This window comes from Artemia sp. Qi Xiang Cuo, chromosome 2, assembly GCF_049724085.1.
Source record: "Artemia sp. Qi Xiang Cuo chromosome 2, ASM4972408v1, whole genome shotgun sequence".
Lineage (NCBI taxonomy): Eukaryota > Metazoa > Arthropoda > Branchiopoda > Anostraca > Artemiidae > Artemia > Artemia sp. Qi Xiang Cuo.
Window position 1 is genome coordinate 20,169,060 of NC_142795.1, and position 24,713 is coordinate 20,193,772.

At 32.7% G+C, this 24,713-nt stretch overlaps 1 protein-coding gene across 1 annotated transcript in view; it reads right to left on the reverse strand.

The window, feature by feature from the left end:
* The window catches only part of LOC148954984 (glucosamine-6-phosphate deaminase-like), a 41,506-nt gene extending 22,867 nt beyond the window's left edge, over positions 1-18,639 (reverse strand). Inside the window, exons 1-2 of the mRNA XM_089099561.1 lie at positions 18,455-18,639; positions 1,795-1,896 (exon numbers count right to left, since the gene is read on the reverse strand). Of these exons, the coding sequence (XP_088955687.1) occupies positions 1,795-1,896; positions 18,455-18,578 (226 nt within the window). The 5' untranslated portion in view covers positions 18,579-18,639. The remainder of the gene's footprint in view (positions 1-1,794; positions 1,897-18,454) is intronic.
* Positions 18,640-24,713: the final 6,074 nt, after the last annotated feature.

Below are 24,713 nucleotides of genomic sequence, written 5' to 3' on the forward strand. Positions count from 1 at the left end.
AGGCATTTTGTATTTATAAGCAAGTTCAACTTTATAGAAATTTTCAAGAAAGATAATTAAGAATGCACCGAGATCCAGCTCTATTTAAGCACTAAATATCTCAAATATGTTACTGAAAAAGAAAAAATAGGGATATCAAAGGTTGGAGCTGTTCTGGTGTTCAGAGATAGTATAGGGTCACCACTCTGTCATAAGCTTCTTCCTCTGTCCCTACCCTGTTTATGTGGCCTCATAGTGACGTCAGGGCGGACTTTTCACGAGTTTGTCTAAACTGAACCGTGACTGCAAACGGTGTTGCAGGATGACCTTGAGCAGTGGCGCCCCTCGGAGAATTTGTAGCCTAGTAAACAGTAGTTTCGGATTGATGATTGCTGTTAGTTTTGTTTGTTTTGATGAGCTGTTTGGGGCTGAATAACCTCTGCCTAGCTGTGTTATTTCTTATGGGCTCCCTCTCATTGCAGTATAATATTTCTAGGTATATATATATATATATATATATATATATATATATATATATATATATATATATATATATAAGGATTTGTCTGTGAAGAATTTCGACTCTTGTTGATAGAAGAGCATCACTAATTGTGGAAAACCATGTTGGGACCAAGATTGGACCGGGATTGCGCGAAGCCTCCATTGAGCTAAAGGTCCCAGTTTAAGTATGAAGGGAATAAGTGAAGGTGAAAAGGTGATGTTGGGTAGTGAGAAGGTCGATCAAGTGAAAACCTTACTTACCTGGGCAGTATTATTATTAACGATGGTTGATGCAGTGAAGATATAAAAAGTAGAATAGCCAAGGCCAAGGGCGTTTTTTCACAGACGAAAAAAGTTTGTAGGAACTGGAAGATAGGTCTGCGAACCAAGAATTAAATATGGCAGCTACAGTGGTGACACTGGCCAAAGATGGTTCTGAAACGTAGGCGCTTTGGAAGACGGATGGATTTTTGTTAGATGTTCTTAAGAGGAATTTTCTGTGGATAGTTTTGGGCATCCTTTTGACTGACCACATATCAAACAAAAACTGCATGGAAAATGTATGTTTATCCCTTTTTATAAAGCTATAACAGCTATATTGTAAAGGGCTATAACATTTTATAGGACAGATATCAAAGATCGCATGGAAAATGTATGTTTATCCCTTTATATAAAGCTATAACAGCTATATTGTAAAGGGCTATAACATTTTATAGGACAGATATCAAGGATTGTTCTTTTCGGCCATTCATCTAGGATCAGACGAAAAGGAGGTCGTCCAAAAACGGGATAGGAAGAGGTCGTAAAGAAGCATTTAAAGGAAATTCGGACTTCGTGGAGGGGGTAAAACAATTTTATAAAGTCTTAAAGTACTCTCCAATAACTAGGTTTGTGGAAAAAACACCAAAAAAACAGGACAAAAGTAACACAAAGACTTGGACCAAATGAACTACATAGTTGAAAGAGTCTTGACAGAAAAAAAAATAAGGCAATAACATAGCCAAAAAAGATTTGAAGGCCAAACAAATTTCCAAGTCCTGAAGCAAAAAGTAAAACTTTTAAAATCTGTAAAAACATAGCAGTAAAAAGCTAGGATGAAGATTCCTTTTTTATCAAAAAAAAATAATAATAAAAAACAATGCCGACGCTCAAACCGACGTTAATACAAAAGAATACACGTTTTACACTAAATTTGGATTTGTGCCTTATTGAGATTTTGATTAATATCCATAAAATACGGTGAAACTTTACCCAAAAGAGCCGAAGGTTTGGGAGGAGGGGGAATGAACAATGTTCATTCCCCTTATTGCTTACCTACATATTCGTCCATATTAAATGTGATTACGTCTTTGAAGCTGATTTCTCCTTTTTGGTGATATTCAATTAGTTTTCTATACATCTCCAATGGAGTTCCACCTGAAAAAAAGGGCTAGAGATTATTTACAATTTGAAAACCTATGTATACAGCACACATACGACCTCTGGACTCAATCCGACCTAGCAGCACTAAGACTGCAGTCTGTAACGCCTTTTGTGAAGAGACGAAATAATCTACTAAACTAGAAAACAAATGTTAAGTTTATAATAATTAAAATTTTGAAAATAGAACAGAATATCAAAAATCCGTTTTAGTATTTAATTTTTTGACCAAAATAAGCACAATCAAAATGTTGCGTTTTTGTTTTATAGAAACGTTTTAACCTTGGAGCCAGTTGGACCCCTAAAGAGGGATCCATCCGAAAAAGATCATCTTAAGCACAAGGGAAGGGGCTCCCCCTAAGATTGGTACAAAGGCCCGCTCTTCTTGGATACGTTGGAAAAATTTGGCCTAAAAACAAGCTTTTCAACTTTAAAGCAGATCCTACCTTTCTCTTCCGGGTACAACCCGAAAATATTTTGCATATCTTTTTTTGCGGGGCTACTAAATGACAGGCCTGAAGTTTGAAAAAAAAAAAATTACCACAAAGCTTTTACATTTTTCAGAATTTTTGATCATTTTGATCTTTACAGGGGTCAGGATAACCCCCACCCCAGGTTGGTTCCCTTAAATCAGAGAATATTTCCTAAGGAATGGGGGTTAAAACAGGATACAAAATTCATTTTTAGAATACTATTTTTTTCTATTTTTCCATAGGGTATGAGCCTCCCCCCCCCCTTGCAGGTATTATATCTCCTACGTATGTAGTGTTACTATCACTGCCTAGCATATAGTGTGACTAAAATTCTGCTATCAGACCGACTCTACCTTACTATTTTGTCATATTAGATTCAAATTAAATCGCGGCATTCAAGGTTTTCCCTTATATTTTGAATATTTCAGATTATTTACTTACGAATCAGTTATTTTAAGCTAGGTATTATGTTCCGAAAGCAAAAATAGGTATAAGAGATCTGTTTTTCATTATAATTAAACAAAAAAGAAGTTTTTTCAGCTGAAAGTAAGAAGCAACATTAGAACTTAAAATGAACAGAAAATATTTTTTATATGAGAGGGCCGCCCCTTCGTTGACACTTGCTCTTTACGCTAAAAAGTTTAAAAGTTCTTTAAAGACACTTCTTATTTAAATTCAATGACTCTTGTGTTCGAACCGTCTTTCTTAAAGAATAGTGAAAGAATTAATGTTGCTTCTTACTTTCAGTAGAAAAAACTTGTATTCTTTATTTAATTTCGGATCGTTTTTTAAATAATGCAGGGAAATCTGGCTTACCCTCCATGGAAAATTCCCTTCCCCCACTAACGATTCGACCATAAAAAAATCCTCCCACATAACACACCGCACCATAATCCCCCCCCCACCCCGAAAAATGTCTGTATGCTTTCCAATAACCAATACTATGTGTAAACAATGGGCCAAGTTCATAGCTTGCAGTCCTTCCCTCGAGGACTGTTGGGGGTCAATTCATCCTCAAAGACATAGTTATTAGATTGTTTGACTATGCTGAACCAAATGGCTATCTCAAAATTTCGATCAGGCGACTTTGGGGAAAAAAGAGGTGTCCGATATTTTTGGTCACTTAAAAAGGGCACTAGAACTTTTGATATCCGCTCACATGAGCACTTTCCTTATCTTCTAGGATTACTGGTTCAATACGATGTTCCCTGAAAAAAAAAAAAAAAAACAAATAAACTCGCATCCGTGATCTTTTTTCTGGCAAAAATTGCAAAATTTCACATTTTTGTATGTAGGAGTTTGAAAGCTCTACGGTATGGTTCTCTGTTCTGCAGAATATGAATGTGTAATTTCCATTAAGATCAATTGATGTTTTGTGGTGTTTACCCCCTTGTTCAAAAACTGGGCAAATTTTCTGTGGCTCGTAAATTTGACAGGTAACATTAAACCTGATGAATTTTGTATATTTTGATTAAGCATCAAACTTCGAATCTTTTGATGTACCTATTGTTATCAAGACTCTGTTTCTTAGAATTTCGGTTATTATTGAGCCACATCAGTAGTAACCGTACAATGCATTGAAAACCTAAATGCAAACTTACGCCTGAAGGCATAGATATGTGTTTAGGTTTTCAATGAATTGGAAGGTTACCAGGGTCATTTGCAAAGAGGTATCATTTCTATAGTAATTTGAAATATCATATGGAATTTGCTTGAAGGTATATACTTTGCGTACGTGCCCGTACCAAACAGGTTGGTTATAATCTGTTCTGCTTCAAGTTTTTTCTGGCACAATTAACTGAATTTCTATTTCATGATAAACAAGTTTGTTTTTTTTAAGTTGGATCCGTGTCGGAAAAACCGGTGTATCTTTTTAGTTTTCTTTACAATTCATATTAGTAAGAGAATTGAATTCAATGAGAATAGTTTTTATTTGCAAGGATATTAGTAGAGGAAAAAAATGAGGGGTGCATTTACATTATTGGAGATTATTGATGGAGCTAACAACAGTGATGTAATTACTTCTTTAGTTTACGAGATTTGCGAATTTTTTGCGAAGAGGTATTAGCGTAAAGGTATTGCGACGGTTAAGAATGTAAGGTATGAAATTTGCCCATTGTTATCATTATTTCATTGTACTTTCCAGGATTTGTCGAACTTTCTCTTTGGCGACTCAATTTTACACGTGGAGATCTCCCAGCGGACTTAAACGGGGGACATCTTCCGCAGGGTTGGCATCGTCGGGGGGGGGTTTTCTGTGGGAGATGGGGTAGTTTCTGCAGAAGAAATTCTCCGCGGGGGAATTTTTCATGGGAGAATATTTCTGTTGGGAGGGGAGATTTCCAGGAAAAATTTTCAGTGGAGGGGGATTTCGCCAATGATTTGAAAAACAATCACGTACTAATATAAAAAACAAACCTTTCTCAAGTGAAAGTAGGCTTAGGATAATATCCCAGGCCTAATTGTGCGCCTGAAATTTTCCTGGGGAAATTTTAAGTGAAAATAGAATTTTTTAAGGGGAATTTCCGAGGGTGGGGACTTTCAAAGGGGGGGGGGGGAGGGGACTTACCATGGAGGTATTTTTCGTGGGAGTATTTTTCATGGAAGAGGGGGGAGATTTCACGGCATTATCTGAAAAACTATCTGAAATCTAATAAAAATTTTTTTCAACTGGTAGTAAAGAGCAAGATTAAAGCCTGATACGAACAGAAATCATTCCGTATATGAGGGGCTACCCCCTCCTCAATACCTAGCTTTTTACGCTAAAGTGTGACACCCAATTTAATTAATCACGACTCGCCTGAAACAGAAGGCCCTGAAATTAGATTAACAAGCATTTTCGAACTACGAATGTTGCTCCTTAATTTTAGTTGAAAAAATTGCTCTGTATTTAATAGATTAACGGTTAACCAAAATATTCTAATTATGATGATAATTAAAAATTGTTTTCTTTTCAGTTTTTGCCAAAAACTTTTGCATTTTTCTGTTAACCAAATGGAAAAGGAGGAAAAAATAATACCAAGAGAGCGTACATACATACATAGAGTTCGATGGGACTTTAGGTTTTAATTGACAATAGCTCAATTCAGGTCGACTTAGTGTATGACCCTCTGCATCAGGGCTGAATGGAATTTTGCACCCTCATCTTACCTCATATATTACTCCAACTTGTTGATGGACGATCAACATGGTTTTTTAAAAAAGAGATAACTTGCTTTATAGTATCATTATTAGAAATATTGTATATATACATATGTAGTCCATTAGAACTTTATATTAACTATTAAACTAAAAAAAAAATTAAAGCTAATATCCATTAAGGGGGAGGGAGGGGTTCCTACGGTGTGCAGACTAATTTTTCTTCTGGAAAAAAGGGGGGTTTCCAGGGGTGAGGTTTTCCGGGGGAAATTTTACCAGTTTTTTTCCGAAAGCGTGAGTTAACTTTTATATTAAATTTTAGGTCTTTTGTCTTAGGGATTTGCTCCTCAAATTTTTAAATTGAAAAATGAGTGTGCTGTTCTATTATTAAAGAGAATCTTTCAATATTTTATCATAGAAAATGTTGAATTTTGTAGTTTTGACAGAGTAGAAGGATTTTGTACGGGAATTAATTGTACCTGAGGAGGAGTTTTCACAATTTTTTTTTTCCGGAAACTAGAGCTAACTAATAATATAAATTTTAGTTCTATTCTATGATGGAGTTTATCATAAAAAATTTTAATATAATAAATTTTTTGACGTTATATTAGTAATTAGAATCTTTAAAGTTGTTATCGTCAAAAATGTGGAAGTTTTTAGTTTTGAAAGAGTAAAAGTATTTTGTACGGGAATTAATTTTACATGAGGAGGAGGGTTTCCAAATTTTTTTTCCGGAAACTTGATCAAAATTTTAAAATAAATTTTAGTTATTTTGTCTTAGGGATTTTATCATCAAATATTTAAATATAAAAATGAGAGTGATGTTCTATTAGTAAAGAGAATCTTTCAAGCTTTTATCATCCAAAATGTGGAATTGTGCAGTTTTTACAGAGTAGAAGGATTTTGTACGGGGATTAATTTTAAATGAGGAGGGGGGTTTCCAGGGGTGAAATTTTCAGGGGGAATCTTTACAGTTTTTATTTTCCGGAACCGTGGGCTAACTATGAAAATAAATTTTAGGTCTTTTGTCTTAGGGATTTGCTCCTCAAATTTTTAAATTGAAAAATGAGTGTGCTGTTCTATAAGTAAAGAGAATCTTTCAAGCTTTTATAAAAAATAATGTGGAATTTTGCAGTTTTGACAGAGTAGAAGGATATTGGAGGGGTATTACTTGTCCCTGAGGAGGGGGGTTTCCATAGGATATTAGTTCAGGGGGAAACTTTACAGATTTTTTTTTTCCGGACACGTGAGTTAACTTTTAAATTAAATTTTAGGTCTTTTTTCCTAGGGATTTGCTCCTCAAATTTTTTACTTGAAAAATGAGTGTGCTGTTATATTAGTAAAGAGAATCTTACAATCTTTTCTCATCAAAATTGTTGTATTGTGAATTTTTTACAGAGTAGAAGTATTTTGTACGGGGTTTAATTTTAAATGAGTAAGTGGGTTTACAGGGGTGAAATGTTCAGGGGGAAATTTTACCCAAACATTTCTAAAGCACTACAAATAACAGAATCAACTTTAGAGGGCAATTTATCTCTAAAGAGGGGTTATTATTTCCTTACTAAATTTTTCTTCTTTTTTAAGGAGGAGGAGGAAGATTCATACAATAACAAACTTTTTATTTTTACATCTCTAAATCCGATCAGAAAAATAGAATAACATTTTAAGCTTTCATAAACAATCATACTTTCACTAATTTCTTTTCTTCTGTAGCAGGGAGTCATTATTTTATACTAAATTGTTTCTTCTTTTCTAGGAAATCACCGATTTGACAGACCCAATGAAAAGGGCAAGGAATGATAATGCCGCATCACTAACATAGTCGACGATGCATAACCCATCCATACCTCATCACCTCCCTTCCAAGCCGTTAATTCCAACGCAATCTGCCACTCATCATGAGATGCCTGACCCTTTGGGTGATCATATTGAGTTAGAAATATCATTTTTTTGTGACTGTTCAATTTGTAAATGACATTATCATGATTTTGATCTTTCTAATGAGTCTACTAGAGCATGCTGAGACAGTTTGGACCGTGTGATAGACGAGAATACTCTGGATGAAATGAGGAGAAGAATCATACATGATATGTCGAGAAATTTTTACAAATTGCAAGTAAGATCGCATAAAAAAAGATTAAATGTGAAAGAAAGGGAGAAGAAGATCGAAAGAAGAGACATGGTAAAGAGTGCTATCTTTACAGAGATATCTCAACATATAGTTTAAAAGACTGTGATGAAAACTCAAAGAAAAATGTGCTTAGTTCAAGATATAACATTGAATATTATGATAATGATGATCTAAGAGACGAGAAAAAGTGGTTATTTAAGAGACGACATAAGAGGTTATTCAATAGAATGGATATGCCAGTGATCTATTAAATGACATTGAGAATAAGAAGAAGATCCCTAATATCACCAAGGAAATTAAAGACATTGTGTTATAGATTTCAGAAATAAAGTTTCATATATTTATTATTATTATTTTCTTAGGCTTAAGGGTCGAGGCTTGAGAATTTTAAGAGACTATTTTCACTATTTTAATATATTTATTCAGATGACTACTGACTCAATACGGGATACAACCTGATAACCAAATTCAATATTTGTTATCTACCAGAAACTTCATGGAAAATTAACAGCTCAACATTAACTTTTTTACCGATTGATCACTTTCAGACTGAAAAGATCAAAATATATAAAAAATTTTTCTATCTTATACTGAAAAATTTAGAATAGAACTTTAGATTTATTTATGTGTTGACGAACTTAAAAACTGATGTGGAAGATTTTTATTTTTCTCTGGAGAAATTAGAATTGAAATGTAAGTTCTTTATTAAAATTCGGACTTGAGTTAAATTATCATGATAACAGAATAACTTTTTCTATCTTCTACGAAAAATTTGGATCACTACTTTAAATTTTTCCATCTCTTTGAGAAAATCTGAACTGAAATGAAGAATTTTTAGTTTCTCTGGGAAAAAAATAGAATTGATCTGTAAGTTATTTCTCTTTTCATTGAGAAAATTCAGAAGAGAACTTGAACTTTTCTTCAACTCATTGAGAAAATTAGAAATTAAATGAAGCTTTTTATCTTCCTGGAAAATATTCACATTCATATTATAACTTTTCTTATCTTCTACACTAAAATTTAGAACATTACTTTAAATTTGTTTATGTCTTTCGGAAAAATTATAGAATTAAAGTGGAGCTCCTTATCTTCATAGTGAAATATTCATGATCAAGGTGTAACTTTTTATATCTTCTACAAAAAATTTGGATGAAAGCTTTAAATCTATGTCTTTTGGGAAAAATCTGAATTGAAGTGGAACGTTTTTATATTATTTGGAAAAATATAATTGATAAATAAATAATTTCTTTTTTTATTGAGAAAACTCAGAAGAGAAGTTAAACTTTTCTTCACTTCCTTGAGAAAATTTAAAATTGAAGTACAACTTTGTCTTTCAGGAAAATATTCACACTGGAGTTTTTTATCTTCATTGAAAATATTCACGATCAAAGTATAACTTTTTCTTTCAAAATACAAAATACTTGTTACAAAACCAAAAGATTTCTAAGAACATTAAAAATAGTTCTTACAGAATATAAAAGTTCAAACAAAATCCAAAGCAGTTCTTACAAAACAGAAATAATTCTTAAAAATACAAAAAGTTTTAAGAAATCCAAAATATTTCTTAAAAAACAAAAATTATTCGTAATAAATACAAAAATACTTTACACAAATCCACAAGAGTTCTAACAGAATATAAAATACTTGGTGCAAAATACCAAATACTTGCTTCAACACACTAAATTTCTAACAACATCCCAAATAGTTATTATAGCATACAAAAAATTCAAACTTATTCCAAAAATAATTCTTACAAAAGCAGAAAAAATTATTAAAAAATACAAAAAAGTTATAATAAAATCGAAAATATTAATATAAAAAAAAAACATATTATTAAAAATAGAAAAAACAAAGAAGAAAACTAAAAATTAGAACTAACATAATTCTTAATAGATCCTTCCAAATATGAACTAATCGTAAAACAAAACGGCCATTCTAACAACAACGATAGAAGTAATTACATAATCAAATAAGTTCAAAAAAATCACAAAAATAGTTATTAAAAAACAAAAATCATTATTACGAAATACAAAAATATTTTAGACAAATCCAAAATAGTACTAACAGAATAAAAAATAGTTGTTGCAAAACTTGAAATACTTGTTACAAAACAAAAATATTTCTTAAAACATCAAAAATAGTTCTTACAGAATATAAAAAGTTCAAACAAAATCAAAATTGTTCTTACGAAACATAAATAATTCTTAAAAAATATAAATAGTTCTAAGAAATCCAAAATAGTTCTTACAAAACAAAAATTATTCGTAGTAAATACAAAAATACTTTACACAAATCCACATTAGTTCTAACAGAATAAAAAAATACTTGGTGTAAAATACCAAATACTTGCTTGGATTTGAATACCAAATTCAAGACACTAAATTTCTAACAACATCCCAAATAGTTATTACAGCATACAAAAAATTCAAACATATTCCAAAAATAATTCTTACAAAGCAGAAACAATTCTTTCAAAATACAAAAAGTTGTAAGAAAATCAAAAATAGTTATTAAACAACAAAAACTATTCTTAAAAATAGAAAAAATCCTTTACACAAATCCAAAATAGTTCTAACAGAGTTAAGAATATCTTCTGCAAAATATGAAATACATGTCACAAAGCACTAAAATTCTAACAACACCGAAAGTATTTCTTACATGATACAAAAAGTTCAAACAAAATCCGAAAATAGTTCTTAAAAAACAAAAATTATTCTTACGAAATACAAAAATATTTTAGACAACTCCAAAATAGTACTAACAGAATAAAAAATAGTTGTTGCAAAATTCGAAATACATGTTACAAATCAAAAAGATGTGTATGCCTTTCCTTGGCACCTTTCCAAACGAGCGGGGACTCCCCACTGGTTCCTACACATTGCAAAAAGTGAGCAGTACGAAAACTCCACGTTTTCAACCAGACTGGATTTTTAGGGACCACTCGGGAGAGATATCTAACGTCGACAGAGCTTTATTACATTTTTTAAGGTACAGATAGACCAGGAGCCGTGCGCGCACGTAACCTGGTCTAAATGAACCTTAAAAAAATGAAATAAAGCTATGTCGACTTTACATATCTCTCCCGATTGGTCCCTAAAAACCAGTCTGGTTGAAAACGTGGAGTTTTCGTACTGCTCACTTTTTGCAATGTGTAGGAACCAGTGGGGAGTCCCCGCTCGTTTGGAAAGGTGCCAAGAAGGCATACAAATCTTTTGTTTTGTAACAAGTATTTCGAATTTTGCAACAACTATTTTTTATTCTGTTAGTACTATTTTGGATTTGTCTAAAATATTTTTGTATTTCGTAAGAATAAATTTTATTTTTTAAGAACTATTTTCGGATATTGTTTGAACTTTTTGTATACTGTAATAACTACTTTCGGTGTTGTTAGAATTTTCGTGCTTTGTGACATGTATTTCATATTTTGCAGAAGATATTCTTAACTCTGTTAGAACTATTTTGGATTTGTGTAAAGGATTTTTTCTATTTTTAAGAATAGTTTTTGTTGTTTAAGAACTATTTTCGATTTTCATACAACTTTTTGTATTTTGTAAGAATTGTTTCTGCTTTGTAAGAATTATTTTTGGAATATGTTTGAATTTTTGTATGCTATAATAACTATTTGGGATGTTGTTAGAAATTTAGTGTCTTGAAGCAAGTATTTGGTATTTTGCACCAAGTATTTTTTTTATTCTGTTAGAACTAATGTGGATTTGTGTAAAGTATTTTTGTATTTACTACGAATAATTTTTGTTTTGTAAGAACTATTTTGGATTTCTTAGAACTCTTTATATTTTTTAAGAATTATTTATGTTTCGTAAGAACAATTTTGATTTTGTTTGAACTTTTATATTCTGTAAGAACTATTTTTGATGTTTTAAGAAATATTTTTGTTTTGTAACAAGTATTTCAAGTTTTGCAACAACTATTTTTTATTCTGTTAGTACTATTTTGGATTTGTCTAAAATATTTTTGTATTTCGTAAGAATGATTTTTGTTTTTTAAGAACTATTTTTGGAGTTTGTTTGAACTTCTTGTATTCTGTAAGAAGTACTTTCGGTGTTGTTAGAATTTTCGTGCTTTGTGACAAGTATTTCATATTTTGCAGAAGCTATTTTTAATTCTGCTATAACTATTTTGGATTTGTGTAAAGGATTTTTTCTATTTTTAAGAATAGTTTTTGTTGTTTAAGAACTATTTTCGATTTTCTTACAACTTTTTGTATTTTGCAAGAATTGTTTCTGCTTTGTAAGAATTATTTTGGAATAAGTTTGAATTTTTTGTATGCTATAATAACTATTTGCGATGTTGTTAGAAATTTAGTGTCTTGAAGCAAGTATTTTGTATTTTGCACCAAGTATTTTAATTCTGTTAGAAATATTGTGGATTTGTGTAAAGTATTTTTGAATTTATTACGAAAAATTTTTGTTTTGTAAGAACTATTTCGTATTTCTTAAAACTTTTTTTATATTTAAGAATTATTTCTGTTTTGTAAGAACTGCTTTGGATTTTGTTTGAACTTTTATATTCTGTAAGAACTATTTTTAATGTTGTGAGAAATCATTTGGTTTTGTAAAAAGTATTTTTTATTTTGCAAGAAAAATTTATACTTTGATCGTTAATATTTTCAATGAATATAAAAAACTCAAGTGTGAATATTTTCCCGAAAGACAAAGTTGTACTTCAATTTTAAATTTTCTCAAGGAAGTGAAGAAAAGTTTAACTTCTCTTCTGAATTTTCTCAATAAAAAAAAGAAATTAGTTATTGATCAATTATATTTTTCCAAATAATATAAAAAGGTTCCATTTTAATTCAGATTTTTCCCCAAAGTCATAAATTTAAAGCTTTCATCCAAATTTTTTGTAGAAGATATAAAAAGTTACACCTTGATCATGAATATTTCACTATGACGATAAGGAGCTACAAATTAATTATGTAATTTTTCCTAAATACATAAAAAAATTTAAAGTAATTTTCTAAAATTTAGTGTAGAATATAGTAAAAGATATACTATGAATATGAATATGTTAAAGTACGATAAAAATCTACCATTTATTTCTAATTTTCTCAAGGAGGTGAAGAAAAGTTCAAGTTCTCTTCTGAATTTCCTAAATGAAAAAGAAATAAGTTACAGATCCATTCTATTTTTCCCAGAGAAACTAAAAATATTCCACTTCAGTTCAGATTTTCTCAAAGAGATGGAAAAATTTAAAGTACTGATCCAAATTTTTCGTAGAAGATAGAAAAATTTATTCTGTGATCTTGATAAGTTAACTCAATTCCGAATTTTATTAAAGAACTTACATTTCAATTCTAATTTCTCCAGAGAAAAATAAAAATCTTCCACATCAGTTATTAAGTTCGTCAACAAATAAATATATCTTAATTTATATTCTAAATTTTTCCGTAGAATATAGAAAAAGTTTTTATATCTATTGATCTTTTCAGTCTTAAAGTGATAAATCGGTAGAAAAGTTAATGTTGAGCTGCTCATTTTCCATGAAGTTTCTGGTAGATAACAAATATTGAATTTGGTTATCAGGTTGTATCCCGTATTGAGTCAGTAGTCATCTGAATAAATATATTAAAATAGGGAAAATAGTCTCTTAAAATTCTCAAGCCTCGACCCTTAAGCCTAAGAAAATAATAATAATAAATATATGAAACTTTATTTCTGAAATCTATAACACAATGTCTTTAATTTACGTGGTGATATTAGGGCTCTCCTTCTTATTCTCAATGTCATTTGATATATCACTGGCATATCCATTCTATTTAATAACCTCTTATGTTGTCTCTTAAATAACCACTTTTTCTCTTCTCTTAGATCATCTTTATCATAATATTAACTGTTATATCTAGAACTAAGCGCATTTTTCTTTGAGTTTTCATCACAGTCTTTTAAACTGTATGTTGAGATATCTCTTTAAAGATATCCCTCTTTACCATGTCTCTTCTTTCGATCTTCTTCCCCCTTTTCTTTCACATTTAATCTTTTTTTATGAGATCTTACTTGCAATTTTTATAAATTTCTCTCCATATCATGTATGATTCTTCTCCTCATATCCTCCAGATTATTCTCGTCTTTCCCTATGTCCACACTGTCTAAGCATGTTGTAGTAGAATCATTAGAATGCTCAAAATCATGATAATGTCCTCTACAAATTGAACAGTCACAAAAAAATTATATTTCTAACTCAATATGATCACCCAAAAGGTCAGGCATCTCATGACGAGTGGCAGATTGCGTTGGCATTAACGGCTTGGAAGGGGGGTGATGAGGTATAGATGGGTTATGCATCGTCGACTATTTTAGTGATGTGGCATTATCATTCCTTGCCCTTTTCATTGGGTCTGTCAAATCGGGGATTTCCTAGAAAAGAAGAAACAATTTAGTATAAAATAATGACTCACTGTTACAGAAGAAAAGAAATTAGTGAACGTATGATTGTTTATGAAAGCTTAAAATGTTATTATATTTTTTTGATCGGATTTAGAGATGTAAAAATAAAAAGCTTGTTAGTTTATGAATCTTCCTCCTCCTCCTTAAAAAAGAAGAAAAATTTAGTAAGGAAATAATAACCCCTCTTTTAGAGATAAATTGCCCTCTAAAGTTGATTCTGTTATTTGTAATGCCTTAGAAATATTTGGGTAAAATTTCCACCTGAAAATTTCACCTCTGGAATCCCTATGCCCCATGTAAAAATTAATCACCGTACAAAATCCTTCTACTCTGTCAAAACTGCAAAATCCAACATTTTTGATGATAAAAGCTTGAAAGATTCTCTTTACTAATAGAACAGCACACTCATTTTTCAATTAAAAAATTTGAGGAGCAAATCCCTAAGACAAAAGACCTAAAATTTAATTTAAAAGTTAGCTCACGTTTCCGGAAAAAAAAATCTGTAAAGTTTCCCCTGAAAATTTCACCCTGGAAACCCCTCCTCATGTAAAATTAATCCCCGTACAAAATCCTTCTACTCTGTCAAAACTGCAAAATTCCACATTTTTGATGATAAAAGCTTGAAAGATTCTCTATACTAATAGAACAGCACAATAATTTTTCAATTTAAAAATTTTAGGAGCAAATCCATAAGACAAAAGACAAACAATTTAATTTAAAAGTTAGCTCACGTTTCAGGAAAAAAAAATATGTAAAGTTTGGGGCTGAAACTTTCTCCCCTGGAAACCCCTCCTCATGTAAAATTAATCCCCGTACAAAATCCTTCTACTCTCTCAAAACTGCAAAATTCCACATTTTTGAGGATAAAAGCTTGAAAGATTCTCTTTACTAATAGACCAGCACCCTCATTTTTCAATTTAAAAATTTGAGGAGCAAATCCCTAATACAAAAGACCTAAAATTTAATTTAAAAGTTAGCTCACGTTTCCGGAAAAAAAAATTTGGAAACCCTCCTCCCCATGTAAAATTAATTCCCGTACAAAATCCTTCTACTCTGTCAAAAATACAAAAGTCCACATTTTTAATGATAAAATCTTTAAAGATTCTCTTTACTAATAGAAAATCACACTCATTTTTCAATTTAAAAATTTGATGAGCAAATCCCTACGACAAAAGACCTAAAATTTAATTTAAAAGTTAGCTCACGTTTCCGGAAAAAAAAAATTGGAACCCCACCTCCTCATGTAAAATTAATTCCCGTACAAAATACTTCTACTCTGTCAAAACTACAAAATTACACATTTTTGATGATAAAAGATAGAAAGATTCTCTTTACTAATATAACAGCACACTCATTTTTCAATTTAAAAATTTGAGGAGAAAATCCCTAAGACAAAAGACATAAAATTTAATTTAAAAGTTACCTCACGCTTTCGGAAAAAAAAAAAAAACTGGAAACCGGTCCCCCTGCCCCAATCACCCCCTGTACCCCCCCCTGTGGGACAGAAGAAAAATGTTTATGCCACCCTTCTTGCCCCCTCCCTCCCCCGTCATGTCCCTGCGCTTAACGCTTTTTGGTTTGATAAAAGGACTAAAATATTACTAATGTACTACAAATGTAAAAAGAATCTAGTTTTTATCATAATACTATAATTACCATTATATCGTGTTAAAAAACCAAGGTGATCTTCCATAACCAAGTGGGATTAATCTATGAGGTAACAGGAGCATGCAAAATTTCATTCAACCCTGCTGCCGAGGGTAAAACACTAAGTCGACACTAATTCAGCTATTGTCAATTAAAACCTAAAGTCCCATCGAACTCTATGTATGTATGTACGCTCTCTTGGTATTATTTTTTCCTCCTTTTCCATTTGGTTAACAGAAAAATGCAAAAGTTTTTGGCAAAAACTGAAAAGAAAACAATTTTTAATTATAATCATAATTAGAATATTTTGGTTAACCGTTAATCTATTAAATACAGAGCAATTTTTTCTACTAAAATTAAGTAGCAACATTCGTAGTTCGAAAATGATTGTTAATCTAATTTCAGGGCCTTGTGTTTCAGGCGAGTCGTTATTAATTAATTTGGGTGTCACACATTATCGTAAAAAGCTAGGTATTTATGAGGGGGTCGCCCCACATATACGGAAAGATTTCTGTTCGTATCAGGCGTTAATCTTGCTCTTTACTACCAGTTGAAAAAACTTTTTATTAGATTTCAGATAGTTTTCAGATAATGCCGTGAAATCCCCCCTCTTCCATGAAAAATACTCCCACGAAAAATACCTCCATGGTAAGTCCCCTCCCCCCCCCTTTGAAAGTCCCCACCCCGGAAATTCCCCTTAAAAAATTCTATTTTCACTTAAAATTTCCCCAGGAAAATTTCAGGCGCACAATTAGGCCTGGGATATTCTCCTAAGCCTACTTTCACTTGAGAAAGGTTTGTTTTTTATATTAGTACGTGATTGTTTTTCAAATCATTGGCGAAATCCCCCCTCCACTGAAAATTTTTCCCTGCAAATCTCCCCCCCCCCCCAGAAATATACTCCCCTTAAAAAGTCCCACGCGGATCAGTTAGTCGGCATACCCGACCCCCTAGCCCCCCGAAAACCCCCCCAGACGAGGTCCCCCCGGCGGACGAGGGCCCCCGGACCCGGCCACTGGGCGAGCTCCACGGGTCCCCTTGAGTCGCCCACGAGACAGTTCGACAAATCCTGGAAAGTACAATGAAATAATGCTAACAATGGGCAAATTTCATACCTTACATTCTTAACCGTCGCAATATCTTTACGCTAATACCTCTTCGCAAAAAATTCGCAAATCTCGTAAACTAAAGAAGTAATTACATCACTGTTGCTAGCTCCATCATTAATCTCCAATAATGTAAATACACCCCTTATTTTTTTCCTCTACTAATAACATTGAAAATAAAAACTATTATCTTTTAATTAAATTATATTAAAACGAGTATATTTAAATAAAAAAAACCCGTTACCAATTTTTTTACGAACCTTTTTCAACCTAAAAAAAAAAAAAAACTTTTTTATAATTAAATATAAATTAATTTAATTTTGAACGACAAAACTTTAATAATAAAATATAATAAAACCCCGGTCAGGTACGGGCACGTCTGCCCAGAATAACCCATCAAGCAAATTCCTTATGATATTTCAAATTACTATAGAAATGATACCTCTTTGCAAATGACCCTGGTAACCGTCCAATGCATTGAAAACCTACACACATATCTATGCCTTCAGGAGTAAGTTTGCATTTAGGTTTTCAATGCATTGTACGGTTACTACTCACATCGCTCCTTATTCACAGTTCGTTACAACAAACTGTTTGAAACATTATTAAATTCTGACAATAAATTTTAAAAACCATAAAACACTTACTTATATTATTCCTAAAAGCACATCACTTTACTTTACCCCCAGCCCCTCTCCCCAAATGTATGAATATACAGCCCAGATTATATATTTCCTATGTGTTTTGCCGTAGCATTGACGAAATCAAGAAACGGAAAATGCGTGGGAAATGTATAATTTTGGCTATATATTTGCAAATTAGGAGAGAAGGGAGGGGGTGGAGATAAAGTAAAGAAAAAAGCGCTTTTACGAATGATATAAGTAAGTATTGTGTGATTTCTTAAAGTCATTTACAGAATTTTATTGTGTTTCCTTCTCAATAGCCCCAATCGTGCCCCAATATTAGCCCCAATATTACCGGTGTACTTTACCTTTGAAGATTTAGTTTTTTTTTTCTTTTTAGCAATAGACAGATAGTTAATGTTCAAAGTTCTACGGACAAAAAGTACTATCAAATTTATTTAATTGCTTTTGCTGATCTACTTTCGCGGTTTAATGTGACAACACTGACTAAGATGTATTAATGCCCTAGAAACTTCATTTTTTTGGTATAACCAAAAGAAAAATCCTAGAAAGTTAAAGTTTTCGGATTTGAATAGACTTAAGATTGACCCAGAGGGGGAGGGGAATGTACTTAAATTGATGTCTTTTGTACTTCAATCAAAATTTTCATAATTAATCGTAGTTGTTAATTATACAGAACACACCCAAGAAGATTACGTTAATCCTAATGAAACATACCAAAATATGATGAAAATATAATACATTATTAGCAAAATTATGGGAACTATAACAAAAATATATGGAAAGCAGGCCGCTCAGAATACATTACATTAAATACCTAACCTAACCAAAATACGGCCTATATATTAAATATTTAAACAAAAAATATTACAGCGTAGTTTTTCCACTGAGCCTAAGCTAATTGTCTCCGAATACAGATAGCTAAACCGGTTTTTGTCAGATCTTGCAGATCAAAAATTCTTGGGTGTGTTCTGAATAATTGACAAGTACCTAATTAATTTTTCGCACAAACCTGTTGGCAATCCAAGAACAAAAGGGTTATCTTCTGTAGGTTTTGCCTCTTGAATCCTTTTGATAACATGTCTTGCTGCATAATCTCCCACTTTTTCTGCCGTATCTAAAATAAGAATTTTCATTCTAACAGTCCAACAAATACTAAGGCTTTACTGATAACTCTTTGTGAAAGTATTCAGAAAACTCGTTGTTGTATTTTAGTGAAACTGATTTCATATTATCTAATTGCTTACCGTGCCAAAAACTCTCATAACAAAATATCTTATCGTATTACTGTTTGTCAGTTTAGTTTGAGCAATTAACAGAAAATGGCCCATAATCCAAGAAGAAAAGGAGATTGGGAAGACCTGGATATGTGGTGATATCGAGGGAAGATAGGCGTTAAAAACCGCTGACAGTCAGACGACTTCACTAAAAAAGTAAAATTGATAATAGGATTATTATTATTATGTGTGTGTGACATTGTGTGTAATTATGTGAGTTAGTTTTATAGTATTATGTGTGCTTTTGTGCTGCAATTGTTATGTTATTTTATTTTTATTTGCTATGGGCTATGTTTAGTTATTGTTATATATGTTATTATCATGTATTTTGACTTTATATGCAACTGTGTTTGTTTTTGCCATGGCTCAAAGAGGCTTTTATTTTGCAATAAATATCTATCTATCTATAATAGTAATAGTACTGAAATTTCTCTCTAAGTGATAATTAATCACTATTTTCTGTTTTCAAGAATAAACCAAGCCTGCCCCTGGGCGCTAATATAACCCCCTCCTCGGAAATAAACTCTAGTGTGGGAGAAGTTTTGGTACTCTTATATTATACCTACCCTTTTATATACTGCAATGGAATCCAGTAATGAAGAACCCGCTGTCTGATGCTTTATAAACAAGTATTCAGGGGTTTCTCACTCTGGGAACTATATTTAAACTGTTGTTTTTTGGGGGTTTCGGGGGGGGGAGGTACTTAGATTAGGCTAGGTTACGTGATAATATATGCTATGCTATTCCCCCCATCCCCTAATGTGCAAATATATAGCTCAAATTTGTTTCTAAACTATTATATATTCATCCTATTTTATTTTGCATAAAATAGGTTTGACATAAGAGTACCGAAGTTTCTAGTAAAAGAAAAGGCACTTGCCTGTTAAACGAAACACACCCAAGAGGTGAAGTTAGGTTAATCCTAATAAAATATACCAAAAAATGATGATAATATAATTTTTTAGAAACAAAATTATTGAAACAACGACGAAGAATTATGGAAAGCAGGCCGCGCAGAACGCATTATATTAAATACCTAACCTAACTTAACCTAGCCCTTAACCACCTCTAAATACTAGATTTGTAATTAAAATTTACCTCAACGTAGTTTTCTCACACAAAATAAGCAAATCATTACCGATTCCAGAGAGGCAAACCGGTTTTTGCCAGATCTTAGACATCATAATTCTTGAGTGTATTCCATTTAACAGGCAAGTACCAAAGAAAGTTCTCAAAAAAGAAAATTAGGGAGAAGAAAAGCTTAGTTTAGTTGCTTTTTGCTATCTTGAAAGTGGTCAAGTTTACCTTACTTACCTTAGATCCGCCTCTGCATCCAGAGGCACCAGGGGCATCAAGAAGGAGCCGCTAATCTTCCCGCTGGTCAAGTTAGGCGAATGTATCCACAGCCTAAATGATCTCCTGGTAAGATATTACGAAGCATCTACCTTCACTCCTCCGCCCTTTAAAGGGCAATATCCTTTGGTGACGTTTGATACTCTCTATGTCATAAAAGTGGGTATTAGTCTACAGTTAGGTCAGCTCAAAAGGGAACACTATAAAATTCAGAAAGCAACTTATAAAAATTCTAAAATACTTGCTTATATCATTCATAACAACGCTTCACTTTAATTTATCCTCCTCCATTCCTAATAGGAAAATATGTAGCCAAGATTCTATATTTTCAATACACACGTTACTCTTTTTTTCAGGTAGATTCAGCAGCAAAGAAACTACGTCAAGGAAATCAAGAAACGGAAAAATACCGGGAGGATATATAATTTGGGCTACGTATTCGCACATTAGGTGGGGGGGAAGCTGACAAAGTAGAGTGGAGGGCTCCTAGGAATAACACAAGGAAGTATTTTGGATTTTTTTTTAAAGTTGTTTTCAGAATTTATTGTTTCCTTCAGAGGAAGAGTAATAATGCGTTAGCATCAAATCTTGGCAGTTGAAGTAGGCTAGTTGACTTTAAGCTGTTAGGCCTACTGGGGATGGAATTCGGGTTTCTTTACCCTCCCCTGCCATTCGATGTACCTGAAAAGACAAATATACTGCAGTTCGGGGTTAAACATAATTACCAAGTGGTAGGTGTCGTTAGTGACATTTCTTTTCGACACTAGGACTTAGTTCTACTCCTATAAGTTTAAGGTTCCCATACTCTAGGACCGAGGAAAAGTGAAAGTTTTACTTAATCAGGGGCTATTGGGGATGGAGATGGACAGCTATCCAAAGAAAAAGTTTTAGATAGCCACGTTTATAACATTCATTATGAGGACTACAGGATACAAAGTTTAATGGGCATGAATAATCACCCCAGGGCTGTCGAGACGAGAAAGAAGAGAAGTTGAAACCTGTTAGGCTGGAGTCGAAAAAGAGCATCGCACAATATTATTTTAATAAAGAAATGTACGTTAAAAGCTTTTTTCGTTAATTTAATATAAAACCGACAAGCACTGTGTGCTGACTGGTTTTTGGTGATATTAATTCAAAAAACTTTTTCCACAAAATAGGTTTTTGAAAGAAAGGTAAAGAACTCCATTTAACCAAAAATGCGCAAAATAAAATCAAATAATCTACCAAGCGTGAAACTACCACAAGTCAGTATCGATAAATAATTGAAAACCAAAACGAACAGAAATTACAAGAAATAACCAAGTTAAATTCAAAACGAGCAGAAATTAACATGAATAGGGCTCAAAACCCCTATGCCTTCCCAAGGCCGGAACAAAATTTGCACTTTACTGAAAAAATATAAATGTTTTTGCTTTTATAACTTTAATAAATCAAATAATATTAACTAATTATCAGTATATGTATATTAAACTGACAATGCATATTCATTTGTATTTTTTTCAGTAAAGTGCAAATTATGTTCTGGCCATGGGAAGGCATAGGGGTTTTGAGCCTTACTCATATTAATTTCTGCTTGATTTGAGTTTGACTCGGTTATTTATTGTAATTTCTGTTCGTTTTGGGTTTCATTTATTTATCGATGCTTATTTGTGGTAGTTTCACGCTTGGTAGATTATTTCATTTTATTTGGCTCATTTTTGGTTTAATGGAGTTCTTTACTTTTCTTTGAAAAACTGATTTTGTGGAAAAAGCTTTTTTAATTAATTCTATTCGTTTTATATTTACATAGTCTTTTTAGGGAAAAAGAAAAATAATTCTTTAAATGCTTTCGTTTTTTTAATACTTTATGGTTTGGACTGCTATTTGTGTGCTGGAGAAAAATGTTCAGCAATTTTTAACAGCATATACCCTTTTAAAAATCTGGACGCAAATAATAGTGTTTAATTTAGTTTCATACCTCCTCTAGTTGACCTGAAATAGAAAACTTGATATCATTCGCAAAAAAATCTGTTTACTTTCTTTGATAGCTGGAATACACTTAAGCTATTTTGGTTTGGTTAAATCTTAAGAGCAGAAGTAGCCCCGAAAATTTGAACATAATACCCTCAGTCGTTCTTGGGATACTGCTGAGATGCCTTAATGGGAATTACCATTAACACAGTGATTTTTGATTTAATATTAAGGCAACATATATTTTTGAAACAAAATGGGAGGGTGGGTGTGGGAGGGGGAATAGTTGCCCTCCAATCACTTTCTCTGAGGGCTGTGGGGGGAGTGTCGTGCTCAAAAACATATTTACTAGAATTTTTAACTACGTCGAACAAAAGGGCTATCCTAAAATTTTGATTGGATGTGTTTGGGGAAATGGTGGGTGTGAGAGGGGTGTTAGTTATCCTCCAATCACCTTTGACTATTAAAAAAGGCATTAGCCCTTTCCACTTTCAATCGAATGAGCCCTTTTCGAGGTTCCTAAGACAACTCCTTCGATACGAAGTGCCCTGGTCTAAACAAAAAGAAAAAAAATAATAATAATACATTGAACCCACATCGATCTTTACTATAAGAATTTAAAGACTTCCAGTCCCTTTTGAAAGTTCAAAAGGGCACTAGTCCTACCAATTTCCAATAATTTAAGCCCTTTTCGAGTTTCTACGATAACGCTTTCTATAAACACCTTACATGCCCCCAGGGCATGAATCACAACCCTTGCCCTGAGGGCTGTGAGGGGGTTGTCATCCTCAAAGACATAAATTCCAGAACTTTCAACTACGTTAAACAAAATGGCTATCTCAAAATTTTGATTGGGTGTGTTTGGGGGAATGGTGGGCGCGAGAGGGGCGTTAGTTGCTCTCCAATCACTTTCAACTATTATAAAAGGCATTAGCCCTTTCCATTTCCAATCGAATGAGTCCTTTTGAAGTTTCTACGACAAAGCTTTCCATAAAAGCCTTATATGCCCCAAGGGCATAACTTACAATCCTAGCCATAAGGGCTGGGGGGGGGGTGTTATCCTCAAAGACCAAATTTCCAGAACTTTCAACAACGTTGAAGAAAATTGCTATCTCAAAATTGTTATTGGATGTGTTTGGGGAAATAGTGGGCGTCAGAGTGGAGTTAGTTGCCCTCTAATCTCTTCCGACTATCAAAAAGGGCACTAGCCCTTTCAATTTCCAATCGAATGAGCCCTTTTTGAAGTTTCTACGACAACGCTTTGCATAAAAACCTTATATGCCCCAAGGCATAACTTACAACCCTTGACCTGAGGGCTGTGAGGGGGTTGTCATCCTCAAAGACATAATTTCCAGAATTTTCAAGTAAATTGAAGAAAATGGCTATCTAAAAATTTTGATTGGATGTGTTTGGGGAAATGGTGGGCGTGAGAGGGGGGTTACTTGCCATCCAATCAATTTCGACTATTATAGAGGGCACTAGCCGTTTGAGTTTTCAATTAAATGATTCCTTTTTGAATTTTCTATGACAACGCTTTCTGTAAAAAAAAATCTTATATGCCCCCAGGGCATAACCTACAGCCCATGCCCTGAGGGCTGTGAGGGGGGGGGTTGTCATCCTCAGAAACATAATTTCCAGACTTATTGACTACGTCGAACAAAATGACTATCTTAATATTTGGATTGGATCTGTTTGGGGAAATGGGGGATGTGAGAGGGGTGATAGCAATCCTCCAATCACTTTCGACTATTAAAAAGGTTATTAGCACTTTCTATTTTCAATCGAATGAGCCCTTTTTGAAGTTCCTAGGACAACTCCTTCGAAACAAATTGCCCTGGTCTGAACAAAAAAAAAGGAAAAAATAATAATACATTGCACCCACATCGATCTTTACAATAATTCAAATAAAAAAAAACAAGTTTTTTAAACTGAAAGTAAGGAGCGACATTAAAACTTAAAACGAACAGAAAGTATTCCGTATATGAAAGGGGCTGTCCCCTCCTCAACGCCTCGCTCTTTACGCTAAAGTTTTTTATTGTTTTACAAAATAAAGTTGTGAGACAGAGTCAAACTTTAGCGTAAAGAGCAAGGCGTTGAGGAGGGGACAGCCCCTTTCATATACGGAATAATTTCTGTTCGTTTTAAGTTTTAATGTCGCTCCTTACTTTCAGTTTTAAAAACTTGTTTTTTTTATTTAATTTATGATCGTTTTTTAGTTAATGCAGCTTTTATTTTAGTTCACCATCATTGAATAAGTAAACAAAATTTTGTTCCAATTCTTTAAAAATGACCCCTTAATCACAAAGGCCGTTAATTAGAATAAATAGCTCTTATGAAAGTACTAAAAAATCTTTGGCTTAAAGAGCGAGGCATTGACTAGAAGGTGAACCCAATCATATTAGTTCGGCTAATATTTTTTTGTTCGTTTTAAGTTTTGATGTTGCTCCTTACTTTCCGTTAAAATTCTTGTTTTTTTTATATTTAATTGCTGATTTTTTTTTTAAATAATGATGGGAAATCCGGCGCCCCCTTCATATCAATGTCCCTTCCCCCGTGAAAACTTCCTTCATGAAAAGATCCTCCCATATAACTCCCGACCCACCCCCACCCCCCACAACCAGAAAAGATTCTCCCTGAAAACGTCTGTATACTTTCCAATAACCAATGCTATATGTTAACATTGGGTAAAGT